Source organism: Notothenia rossii, assembly GCF_949606895.1.
Source record: "Notothenia rossii genome assembly, chromosome: 1".
Classification (NCBI taxonomy): domain Eukaryota; kingdom Metazoa; phylum Chordata; class Actinopteri; order Perciformes; family Nototheniidae; genus Notothenia; species Notothenia rossii.
Window position 1 is genome coordinate 29247016 of NC_136912.1, and position 11130 is coordinate 29258145.

The 11130-nt window shown below is 41.7% G+C and overlaps 2 protein-coding genes across 3 annotated transcripts in view; one reads left to right on the plus strand and one right to left on the minus strand.

Annotated features, from left to right (window-relative positions):
• Positions 1 to 59: 59 nt before the first annotated feature.
• On the plus strand, positions 60 to 7004 carry crtac1a (cartilage acidic protein 1a). The gene is made up of 14 exons (XM_079673082.1): positions 60 to 211; positions 636 to 834; positions 1244 to 1440; positions 1542 to 1678; positions 1786 to 1942; positions 2028 to 2162; positions 2699 to 2835; positions 2908 to 3044; positions 3129 to 3211; positions 3413 to 3513; positions 3595 to 3763; positions 6355 to 6500; positions 6716 to 6755; positions 6835 to 7004. The coding sequence occupies exons 2-14, from the start codon at positions 638 to 640 to the stop codon at positions 6840 to 6842; spliced, it is 1644 nt and encodes a 547-aa protein (XP_079529208.1). The 5' UTR covers positions 60 to 211; positions 636 to 637; the 3' UTR covers positions 6843 to 7004.
• A 1462-nt stretch (positions 7005 to 8466) lies between these two features.
• The window catches only part of golga7ba (golgin A7 family, member Ba), a 4762-nt gene continuing 2098 nt past the window's right edge, over positions 8467 to 11130 (minus strand). The window contains exons 3-6 of one of the 2 annotated variants that reach the window (XR_013806863.1): positions 10914 to 11066; positions 10653 to 10754; positions 9853 to 10088; positions 8467 to 9694 (exon numbers count right to left, since the gene is read on the minus strand). Coding sequence is in view for 1 of the 2 variants with exons in the window: in XM_079673105.1 (XP_079529231.1) it covers positions 10005 to 10088; positions 10653 to 10754; positions 10914 to 11066 (339 nt within the window). In the remaining variant the exon portion in view is untranslated. Of the gene's footprint in view, positions 10089 to 10652; positions 10755 to 10913; positions 11067 to 11130 lie in introns of both variants that reach the window. The other variant, XM_079673105.1, reaches the window with a different exon arrangement.

The window sequence follows — 11130 nt, forward strand, 5'->3', positions numbered from 1 at the left end:
TGGTCAACTTTCTAATAAGGCCCACAAGTCTTCGCTGATTGGCCAATCGTCTTTGTGTTACACAACTTAAGCTGGTACATGTTATAAGCAGACGTTGTGTAAGGTGGGAATTGAACAGTTAATAACAAATGATATAACAATCACGGCCCAGTGCCCTCACATCGCTGCTGCGGAGTCTGATAATCTCCCTCTCTTCACCCTGACGGTGCAGGTAAGACGGCCTTTGCGTTTTTAACGAAAATCAAGTATGAATAACACAAACATGTCCATAAGAACAGAGGGTTAATATACCTGTGTGCAGATTCTCTAACCCTGTGACAAAAATGTTGATCTTACGAAGAGCATGCTTACTGTAGAGATGATTCAGGTTTAAATGTATGGTGGATCTCATTCTACAATCATCTTATATAAAGGCTTTCAAGTTAAAACTGATTTATAAAACTGGAATATCAGACAACATATTTGCAATTAGATATATTTATTATAAATTGTTTAGCCCTAACTCATGCACAGTGTTTCTAAATATGATATTAGCTCATCATCATTGAGGCTGTCCTGCTTTAAGCATAAGACTTTTTCATCGTCTGCATGCATCATACATGTAAAAGTACAATAACTCTGTGTTCCCGTTGCAGTGATGTGGCGTTCAGGTTTGTTGCTCCTCCTGGCTGGAGTCTGGCATCAGTGCCACACCCAGAGCTCTGAGCCCATGCTGCAGGTTGTAACACAGACAATGCTTCCTCCTGACAGTCTGCACAATCCCACACAACTCAACTATGGAATGGCTGTTACGGACGTGGATGGGGATGGCGACCTGGAGGTGGTCGTTGCAGGGTGAGTGTGAAAAGGGTTAGCTGTTTCCTATGTTCCTTACACTGCATAGACCAGGGGTGTCCAACATTTTTTTCACAGAGGGCCACATACAGAAAAATATACGAAGGGCAGGGCCACTCGCTAGAGGTATCTTACCTCTTAAGTTCAGTTATAAGTTAGCAAAATCAATCAAATGTAGGTATATTATGCTTGATACTTAAAAATGCCTTATGAAAAAAACAACCTTAACACATGAATACTACTGTGCAATATTTGTTTACATATATTTGTAAGAAGTACAATATAAGACGAGCACAAGTTTCATTTGTGGGAAATATTCCATTATACTTTGAATTTGTGGAGGGCCGTTTCCAAATGGCATAGACATTCTTATATGTACAAAACTATTTTGTGTGATGTTTTCCCTCAGGTACGATGGGCCCAACCTGGTGCTAAAGTACGATCGCACTCTAAACAGGCTGGTAAACATTGCTATTGATGACAGCAGCTCTCCATACTATGCCCTGAGGGACCGAGCAGGAAATGCTATCGGAGTTACAGCCTGTGATGTGGATGGAGATGGGCGTGAGGAGATCTACTTCCTCAACACAAACAATGCCTACTCTGGTGAATAGCACATTCTTATGTTATGTCTTCATCATGTATCCAGAAGGTGATTACCAGTATCTGAAAGACTCCCCGCGATAACTGACTTTTTTTTAATGCAGGACGGGCAACTTATTCAGATAAACTGTTCAAATTTCGGAATGGTCGCTTTGAAGATCTTCTTGGGGACGAGCTCAATGTGCTCCGTGGTGTCGCTAATCACATGGCAGGACGTTCGGTTGCATGTGTAGACAGAAAGGTTAGTAAATGGCATTAACAAGTCCCTCAATCTGATCTCTTTTATTCCACATTTTGTCTCAATTATTCTCAAATTCTTCCGTAATACCTCATATCTTTTCTCTGCAGGGAACCGGCCGTTACTCAATCTATGTGGCCAACTACGCCAGTGGCAGCGTCGGTCCCCACTCTCTCTTAGAAATGGACGAGGCTGCTAGTGATGTCTCCAAGGGCATCATCGCTCTGTCTGATGTGGCTGCAGAGGCCGGGGTCAACAAGCTCACAGGTCAGGAGTCAGGTTAGAGAGGTGAAGTCTGGGATGTTTTGTGTCCTAAATCAGCTGAAACATTAATTTTTTGATCGTTACGCAGGTGGCCGTGGTGTGGTGGTCGGACCAATCCTGAGCCAGTCGAAGTCGGACGTGTTCTGTGACAATGAGAATGGACCTAACTTCCTGTTTAAGAATAATGGAGACGGGACTTTTGTGAATATGGCCACCCAGGCTGGTGAGTATCAAACAGTAGGGTATAGTCAGGAATAGCGTTTCTGTAGGTATTGAAGTGTAAGTCTCTCTTGGCTTGATAACACTTTTTAATGGATTGTCATAAAAAGGGCATCTGTTCATTATTATATAAATATTACACAATATTTGAAAAACTGATGCGCTTCCCATCAGCCTCAGCTTTTTTGCTGTTTTTCTAATTAGCATATTTGATTAACTAAATAAGACAGTAACCATGGTAAACATAGAACCGTGTGAGTGTTTAGCCCAATGCAATGCTATACCTTACTACAGCCACACAGAGCAACACACATGTCTGTTTATTGTTTAAACACTGTGAGACCATCCAGGTATTTGATACTTAAATAAGGTTATGTCACGTACCAAAATGTATTGTCTTCCAGGGTGTCTTCTTTAAAACTAACACTAGGAGTCGCCAATGTTGGCAACTTCCAAACCCCACTCGTTGGGGCTGTTAGTTGGGCCTGGGGCAGAAGTTTCCCAGCAATAAAGCTTTCAACCTTTTGTCAACCTCTGGAGGTGTGGAGGACCGTAGCCAGCATGGCAGAGGAGTAGCACTCGCTGACTTCAATGGAGATGGAAAGACGGACATCGTGTATGGCAACTGGAACGGCCCCCACAGACTTTACCTGCAGGGCAGCGACTCTAAATTCAGGGTAAGGAAGGAGAGAAAGGAAAAGTTAAAATAAAATTGATAAAGCAAGACTTTAAAGTATTTGCTTGTGCAGAACATAGCCTCTGGAGGATTTGCAGCTCCCTCGCCTATTCGCACAGTCATCGCTGCTGACTTTGACAATGACAAGGAGCTGGAGGTGTTTTTCAACAATATTGCTTATAGAGGCAACGCCCCTAACAGGCTGTTCAGGTGACTATTCAGTATTAACCCCAAGCCCAATAAAGAAGCATACACTATTTAAACATCTTAAATAAATGTTGTGTTTCTATGCAGGGTGTCAAGGAGAGCCGATGCCGACCCTTTGATCTCTGAGCTTAATGTGGGAGATGCTGCAGAGCCACAGGGCCGGGGAACAGGTCAGCTACACCTCAGACCAGAGTACACTGGACAACATATTTTCATTTTGATTTATTCTCAGAATGTCTTAACCTGAAGTGAATACACCTCTGCTACCTCTCCGATTGGAGGAGATTTACAGAGACACAGCTGTCGGTTAAACGTCACAGTGAGGTTGTTATGTAGGTCAGCGCAGTAAAGGCTCTGCTGGGTTTGGACAGGTGGCACCGTCACAGACTTGGATGGGGATGGACAGCTGGACCTGCTGCTGGCACATGGAGAGAGTGTCCAGCAACCAATCTCTGTCTTCAAGGTCACGCAGGTGTGTATCTGTGTGAGTGTGTGTTTGGTAATAGTTGCTGAGCCTGAATGATCCTCAACCTGAACTGTCCCACTTCATCAGGGCTCATCCAACAACTGGCTGCGAGTCATCCCTCGCACGCAGTTTGGCTCTTTTGCGCGGGGAGCCAAGGTGACAGCCTTCACCCGTCAGAGTGGAGCTCACACACGCATCATTGACGGAGGATCAGGGTACCTGTGTGAGATGGAGCCTGTCGCACACTTTGGATTAGGTAAACTCCTTTAGCACTTTATAACTCACAGACTCTGGAGACAACGTGACACTCAAATATATCTTGTATACCAATTACACATATATATATATATATATATATATACAGTGGGGCAAAAAAGTATTTAGTCAGCCACCAATTGTGCAAGTAATCCCACTTAAAAAGATGAGAGAGGCCTGTAATTTCCATCCTAGGTATACCTCAACTATGAGAGACAGAATGAGAAAAAAAAAAGATCCAGAAAATCACATTGTCTGATTTTTAAAGAATTTATTTGCAAATTATGGTGGAAAATAAGTATTTGGTCAATAACAAAAGTTAATCTCAATACTTTGTTATATACCCTTTGTTGGCAATGACAGAGGTCAAACGTTTTCTGTAAGTCTTCACAAGGTTTTCACACACTGTTGCTGGTATTTTGGCCCATTCCTCCATGCAGATCTCCTCTAGAGCAGTGATGTTTTGGGGCTGTCGCTGGGCAACACGGACTTTCAACTCCCTCCAAAGATTTTCTATGGGGTTGAGATCTGGAGACTGGCTAGGCCACTCCAGGACCTTGAAATGCTTCTTACGAAGCCACTCCTTCGTTGCCCGGGCGGTGTGTTTGGGATCATTGTCATGCTGAAAGACCCAGCCACGTTTCATCTTCAATGCCCTTGCTGATGGAAGGAGGTTGTCACTCAAAATCTCACGATACATGGCCCCATTCATTCTTTCCTTTACACGGATCAGTCGTCCTGGTCCCTTTGCAGAAAAACAGCCCCAAAGCATGATGTTTCCACCCCCATGTTTCACAGTAGGTATGGTGTTCTTTGGATGCAACTCAGCATTCTTTCTCCTCCAAACACGTCTAGTTGAGTTTTTACCAAAAAGTTCTATTTTGGTTTTATCTGACCATATGACATTCTCCCAATCCTCTTCTGGATCATCTAAATGCTCTCTAGCAAACTTCAGACGGGCCTGGACATGTACTGGCTTAAGCAGGGGGACACGTCTGGCACTGCAGGATTTGAGTCCCTGGCGGCGTAGTGTGTTACTGATGGTAGCCTTTGTTACTTTGGTCCCAGCTCTCTGCAGGTCATTGACTAGGTCCCCCCGTGTGGTTCTGGGATTTTTGCTCACCGTTCTTGTGATCATTTTGACCCCACGGGGTGAGATCTTGCGTGGAGCCCCAGATCGAGGGAGATTATCAGTGGTCTTGTATGTCTTCCATTTTCTAATAATTGCTCCCACAGTTGATTTCTTCACACCAAGCTGCTTACCTATTGCAGATTCAGTCTTCCCAGCCTGGTGCAGGTTTACAATTTTGTTTCTGGTGTCCTTTGACAGCTCTTTGGTCTTGGCCATAGTGGAGTTTGGAGTGTGACTGTTTGAGGTTGTGGGCAGGTGTCTTTTATACTGATAACGAGTTCAAACAGGTGCCATTAATACAGTTAACAAGTGGAGGACAAAGGACGCTCTTAAAGAAGAAGTTACAGGTCTGTGAGAGCCAGAAATCTTGTTTGTTTGTAGGTGGCCAAATACTTATTTTACAGAGGAATTTACCAATTCATTCATTAAAAATCCTACAATGTGATTTCCTGGATTCTTTCCCCCCATTTTGTCTCTCATAGTTGAAGTGTACCTAGGATGAAAATTACAGGCCTCTCATCTTTTTAAGTGGGAGAACTTGCACAATTGGTGGCTGACTAAATACTTTTTTGCCCACTGTATATATATATAACTTAATTTAAAGTCATCTTATCCTGCATGGGTTCAGTTTTTCAATCCCCCACCTGCACAGAACTGGTACCGAGCTATGACTTGTAATTATCACCAAGTCAAACCCAGACCCGACCCCTGCTAATCGAGTTGGCCTCAAGCTGTGTTTAAACCCCCACACTACACAGCTAATGAATTTGAAGTTATTTTTTTTTTTCCTGGTTTAAGTTGAGTTCCTATTCTTGATTCAGTGATCTAACTCACAAAAAGTCTCTTGATGCCAGGATAGCAAGCACATTCTCAGGTTTCATTATAAAACAATCATCATGGAAGGTGTTAATACTTATACTAATATTTGCGGATTTAAATGTTTCGCCGTGCCTGTGAGTTTCTATCAAAATATTTTTCAACCTGTTACACAATTTTTTCACTAGCAACTCTGTACCCAGTGCAGTCCTGGCCTGGCGATGTCCAAGGTTAAAAATGCACCTATGTGAACCCCTCAAGCCATTAATTTACATGTATTTTGTTTGTTAAATCTGGAAAGAAACAGAAACAACCATTTTTGGTTTTATAGGGACAATCATTTCAAAATCAACACATTATGTATTGCCGTATAACTTATATTCTTGTTACCTCACAACCTCAAAGTGATAAGAGTCTGTGTTAACTATGGATTAATTAAGCCAGCTGTTTACTCTGCTTAAACTCGTTATGCTAAGCTAATGACCTCCTGGCTCCAGCTTCAGTGGTCGATCTTTTCATCTAACTCCCAGCAAATATTTATAAGCTATTCCTTCAAGATGTAATCCCATGTTGTACTTACACACAGACATACATTTTTCTCTTCAGTGATGCTCAGTGTTTTACTTTTGACCCATGCATCCCAGGAACTGATGAGGTGACAGTGCTGGAAGTCTCCTGGCCTGACGGCAGCTCCATCTCTCGAACCCTTCAGCCTGGAGAAATGAACTCAGTGGTGGAAGTAGCTTTTCCCAAAGAAGGGGAATCGTCTCTGCTTGCCAATGACACACAGGTACGCAGATCGGACCCACGGCATGAATTATGAGGAACACCGGTAATGTCCTAGGCACTCGGTGGTAGGCGCTTCAAAAAATGTTCACCACAAACTATAGTAGACAACACAAAGCCTCCTATGTTCTAAAATAATTGTATGCCCTTTGTCTGCTAAATTAATGAATAAACATATATTTTTTGAAAACCAATGAATGTCTTTCTTATCTTGTTCAGTGTGGGAAAGGCTTTTCTGTCCAGAATGGCCGCTGTGCAGGTAAGAAAGAAAAACTTTAAATCAGTCCTTTTTAAATATAGTGGCTTACATTTTTTATTTCATGTTTATTGTTTTACAGGTGTGTGAGGACAGTCTCTAAAAATCCCTGGGCCTTGTGATTTCCTTTACTTTATGAGTATTTTTAAGACTTTCTTATTTCTCCCTTGAACTGTTACAGCTACTGCATGCTTATGCTTGTTATTTTTAATGCGCATTGGCAAACTCCCTAAATAAATTACTCCAAATCAATATGGTCAGATTATCATTTCTTTTTTGAGTGAGTAAGGGTTAGAATACCCTACATTTAATGAATGGGTTATTTAAATACACAACATGATGCATTTTAATGTTAATTATTTCCCAAAAATGAAAATCAAAAAAAAGGATGAAACTGATGGTCATCACATATCACATATTGCATCCCCACTCAATTTGTTTTGCATCCCCATTTTTTACATTTCACTAACACCAGCTGCCATCTGAAGATTATCAAATATGAACAAGACATGAACTCTGTGGATGACAAAGACTGACAAGAACTAACAACAAAAGTTAAGCTTTTTGAAGGAAAGATATTCAATTATTCTCCGGTTTGCACCTCTCCTCTTCTTGTTTCACACCTTGCCATCTCCTTCATGTTTCAACCTTTGTCTTGTCAGTGTTTTCTTATTCTGATGTCTGCCTTTGTTTGTTTTCCTCTACCATTGTCTTCTTCTCATCCCCTGTTCTGTCCCTCCACCCATGCAGCCTTGGCTCCATTTTACGATGGCTTCCGATCTACCTCTGTCTCCATGTTTGAAGCCTCCTGTTTTGAGACAGTTTTCCTACAGTGTGTCATGGTGCTCTCTGCTCTGTCAGATCTCAGAGGATGGTAGTCTTCAGGGTAATGATGATACAGTAAAACACTAGTCTGTACTAAGCATTTCCTAAACGACTTCCTGAGACATGCACTAACAGTGGGTCTGTTTTATCAGTATGCATATCCTAGAATCTGGATACCCAGCAGTTTGGGCATTTCCTGTTTGCTCTGGTGTGCTGCAATAGTCTTTAAATGCTGTAAGTGAAGAATTAAAACTGAGGCCAGTATTGTGCCCCTTACTCAGCTGAAAGTAGTGCAGTGTAGCATATCTAGCAAACATGAATGAATGTTCCTGACCAAAACTTAGTAAATACAATTAGCAAGGGTTTAAAGAGGACATATTATGCTTTTTTTCAGGTTCATATTTGTATGTTGTGCCTCTACTGTGACATGTCTCCATGCTTTAATGTTCAAAAAAGCTCTTTATTTTTCTCTTACTCCCTGTGCTGCAGCACCTCTTTTCACCCTCTGTCTGAAACCAGAGCCCAGTCTGCTCTGATTGGTTAGCTGGCCGGCTCTGTTGTGATTGGTCAACCGCTCATAGATTGTCCTGCCCCTTAGACTATCACGTACATTGTTTTGGAGCGCTAGCCAATAGAAGCGTGTTACATAGTGATGTCACGATGCTAAGTAAACAAAGGAGTCCAATGGAGGCATTTCAGGCCGAGGGGGAGTGTGTGAGAGAGACTCACTCTGGAGGGAACTTTGGGATTTTAGCCTTTCAAAACAACTTCTAATCTTCTAGGGCCTCTCTAATCTGTATTTAGTGCATGCAGCATGTTGGAAGCATGATCACTAGAATGTTCTTCAGACCATTTCTACAGCAAAAATGTTAACTTTTCATAGCTGAAGAAGCACTATAGACTGTATTTCACATTAAATCAGTACTTGAATTAAATCCTGAGCAGCCTTTAAACGTGACAAAGCATTATTGAACAAAGGTGTACTTTTACTGAACACATGTTCTGTAATAACTTCTGCAAATCCAGTCTCAGCCTTGCAAAATACTTGTGTATGTGATTCCCAAGTGTATTCTATGGTTTTAGCTATGCATCGTTTATTTATAACAAGATAGATGAGACATGATCATACCGCACGAGTTGTGTTGTTGGTTGTCAACAGATGTTGTGGAAGTTTTGCTTCTTTTCATCAACACTTTTATATGTTTATGAATTATTTGTTCACTCTGCAATCATGCAAGAAAACTACAATTATTTTGGTTAACAAAACATTGATATATTGTCAAACAATAAACATTACCAGTTGTAACAGTTGTGATGTTTCTGTGTCAGACCACCCGACTAATGTGCATTACTACTACATTCCTACTGTGAGCACTCAACATGTGCCATAGTAAAAGGACTATTTTGTAGATGTACAATGAAATAACAAAGAAAGACTGGCAGCTGAGATGAAACAGTTTTTATTTGACGCAGTCATACACACCTCATTGCCACGTATCAAACAACAAGCAGTACGAAAGTTTGTTCTTGCACAAAATGTTAACAAAATAAAACACATTCACATTTGAGAGCCAGTTTTTTGGCAGCTTTGGATCTTTGGAAGTTCGTTTGGAAATCAAGGAAGGACTGGTGTATTTTAAAACACTACTAAGTAAAATTCAGGAAGACTTTTTGACCCATTCTTTGTCTACGTACCACCGCATTCAATGCACAGTATATCTTTGCATAATCAAATGTAGGCTTACTCATTAAAACCGAGGGGTTAGTACTGCGCGTGTCTGTTTATGTGACTAAAAGAAAATATAGGCTTCATGTGAAAGACATGGAAGATCTGCTACATGATATACATAGACGGGCTGATTGACATCTGCTACCAGACAGCGTGATTTACATCATAGGTGAAGGAGGCTTTTTTGTACAATTAATCTTGTGGGGCGAAACGTTACGATGCCTTCAAATACCTGTACGTCTTACCTACATTTTCTCAAATCTGAAAACTAAGCTGGAGCTACAGATAACTTATTTTAAAGCAGGTGCCTGGTGCGCAGCGTTGATGTTGGATTCAGTCCAGTTTGGTCCGGTGTGGTGCAGCTGAGGTATGATGTTTGTGGTCCTGCCTTCTTTCAAAGAGGAAGGAAGGGAGGTCATGGGACGATCACACAAAGTATACTTAGCCAATGTTTTCTTCTTTGCATTGACACATTGCATCTGACAGTACCACAGTCGGCACATGCAAAATAAACGTCTACAGTGCGTGATTTAAAAGCTTAAACACCTTTAGCATGTGAAATCTTGAAAGCTATAGGATGCTTTGTGTGAGCGTAGGTTTGGGATGTGAGTGTTGGGTCAGGAGGAGCATCATTGTCCTTAGTTGGCCTCCAGGTCTGTGAGTGATCAGGGGGACTCGGTTGGACAGGAAGTAGTCGGTCATCGCGCGGTGCTGCCGGACACGGAGCTGCTCCCCGAGCTGGAGCCACTGGAGCCCCGGTCTTCATAGATGGAGATCTCTATCTGAGAGGTGGGAGAGTTAGGGACCAATAGTCTGCAGTGGAGAGTGGTTTCATAAACACAAGGTGTGAGGGTCGTTCCAGAATTGGAGGACATCTTCTGTCCCACCTAAATGTATCTAAATGATCCATGCCCAAAATGCTAAAACATGCACTTGTCTTTAGATAAAATAAAAGAAGGTTGCAGAAAAAGTGGTTTAAAATATAATTGAAACTATCAAATAGCTCTCAAACAGCCCCTAAAATGGCATTTCCATCGTCCCTCCTTCTTGGAGACCAACTTGCATGTACATTCTGCAGCTAGGATGCATTAGTGAGTAAATACAGTTACAGAGTTATATTTCTTGAAGTACAATTATTATCTTTTTCGTAAATGTTTATATAAATCTACATGCCGAATCTATTTTTGTGATGGTTTACTACCTGTTTTTCTCAAATACATAACAGAAAACTAAAGTAGAAGGGTTCATTTTTCCAAAGCTTTAACATCTTAATGTCCTCCAATGATTGAATGACCCATAAATGCTTTTCTGCACGTACACCCATAAACGTTCTTCAGCAAGGATACGACACGCATTCCCCTTTCTATGGGGTCTGTGATGAGCAGTCCTCTGGGGGCAAAGATCTTCTCGTTCTGTTCCTGAATGTACTTGGATATCTTCTTCAACACCTAGCAGACAGAAGAAAGATGAACAATTGAGTTAAAGCATTGAAGAGATAGTTTGAAGTGCAATCTACTTTACTGACTACGTAAAGTACATCAGAAATAACCTTTTAAGCCTCGTCCTAGATAATAATGATGTGTCACGTTTGACATTGGCAGTCTGACCTTCTCATAGCGCGTCTCCATGCAGAGGAAGATGAGGTACGCTGTGGAGCAGGCCAGACATCCCTCCAGGTAGGACTGGCCTCCGATCTTCTCTGCCTCTGTGTAGTAATTATTCAGCGTCTTCACGGTGTCCTCGAACAGTTTCCGCTCAATCTGTAGACACAAACCAAGTCATGAGCAGCAGGGTAGGAACTGGGGAGGATCCTTTTATGGCATT

What these genes read in the sequence shown, in the direction of transcription:
- crtac1a (XM_079673082.1), top strand. Translation starts at nt 638, where the DNA reads ATGTGGCGTTCAGGTTTGTTGCTCCTCCTGGCTGGAGTCTGGCATCAG. An exon ending in TTGCATGTGTAGACAGAAAG is followed by an intron (nt 1,679 to 1,785) that starts GTTAGTAAATGG and finishes TTTTCTCTGCAG; the next exon opens with GGAACCGGCCGTTACTCAAT. An exon ending in TGTCGCACACTTTGGATTAG is followed by an intron (nt 3,764 to 6,354) that starts GTAAACTCCTTT and finishes CATGCATCCCAG; the next exon opens with GAACTGATGAGGTGACAGTG.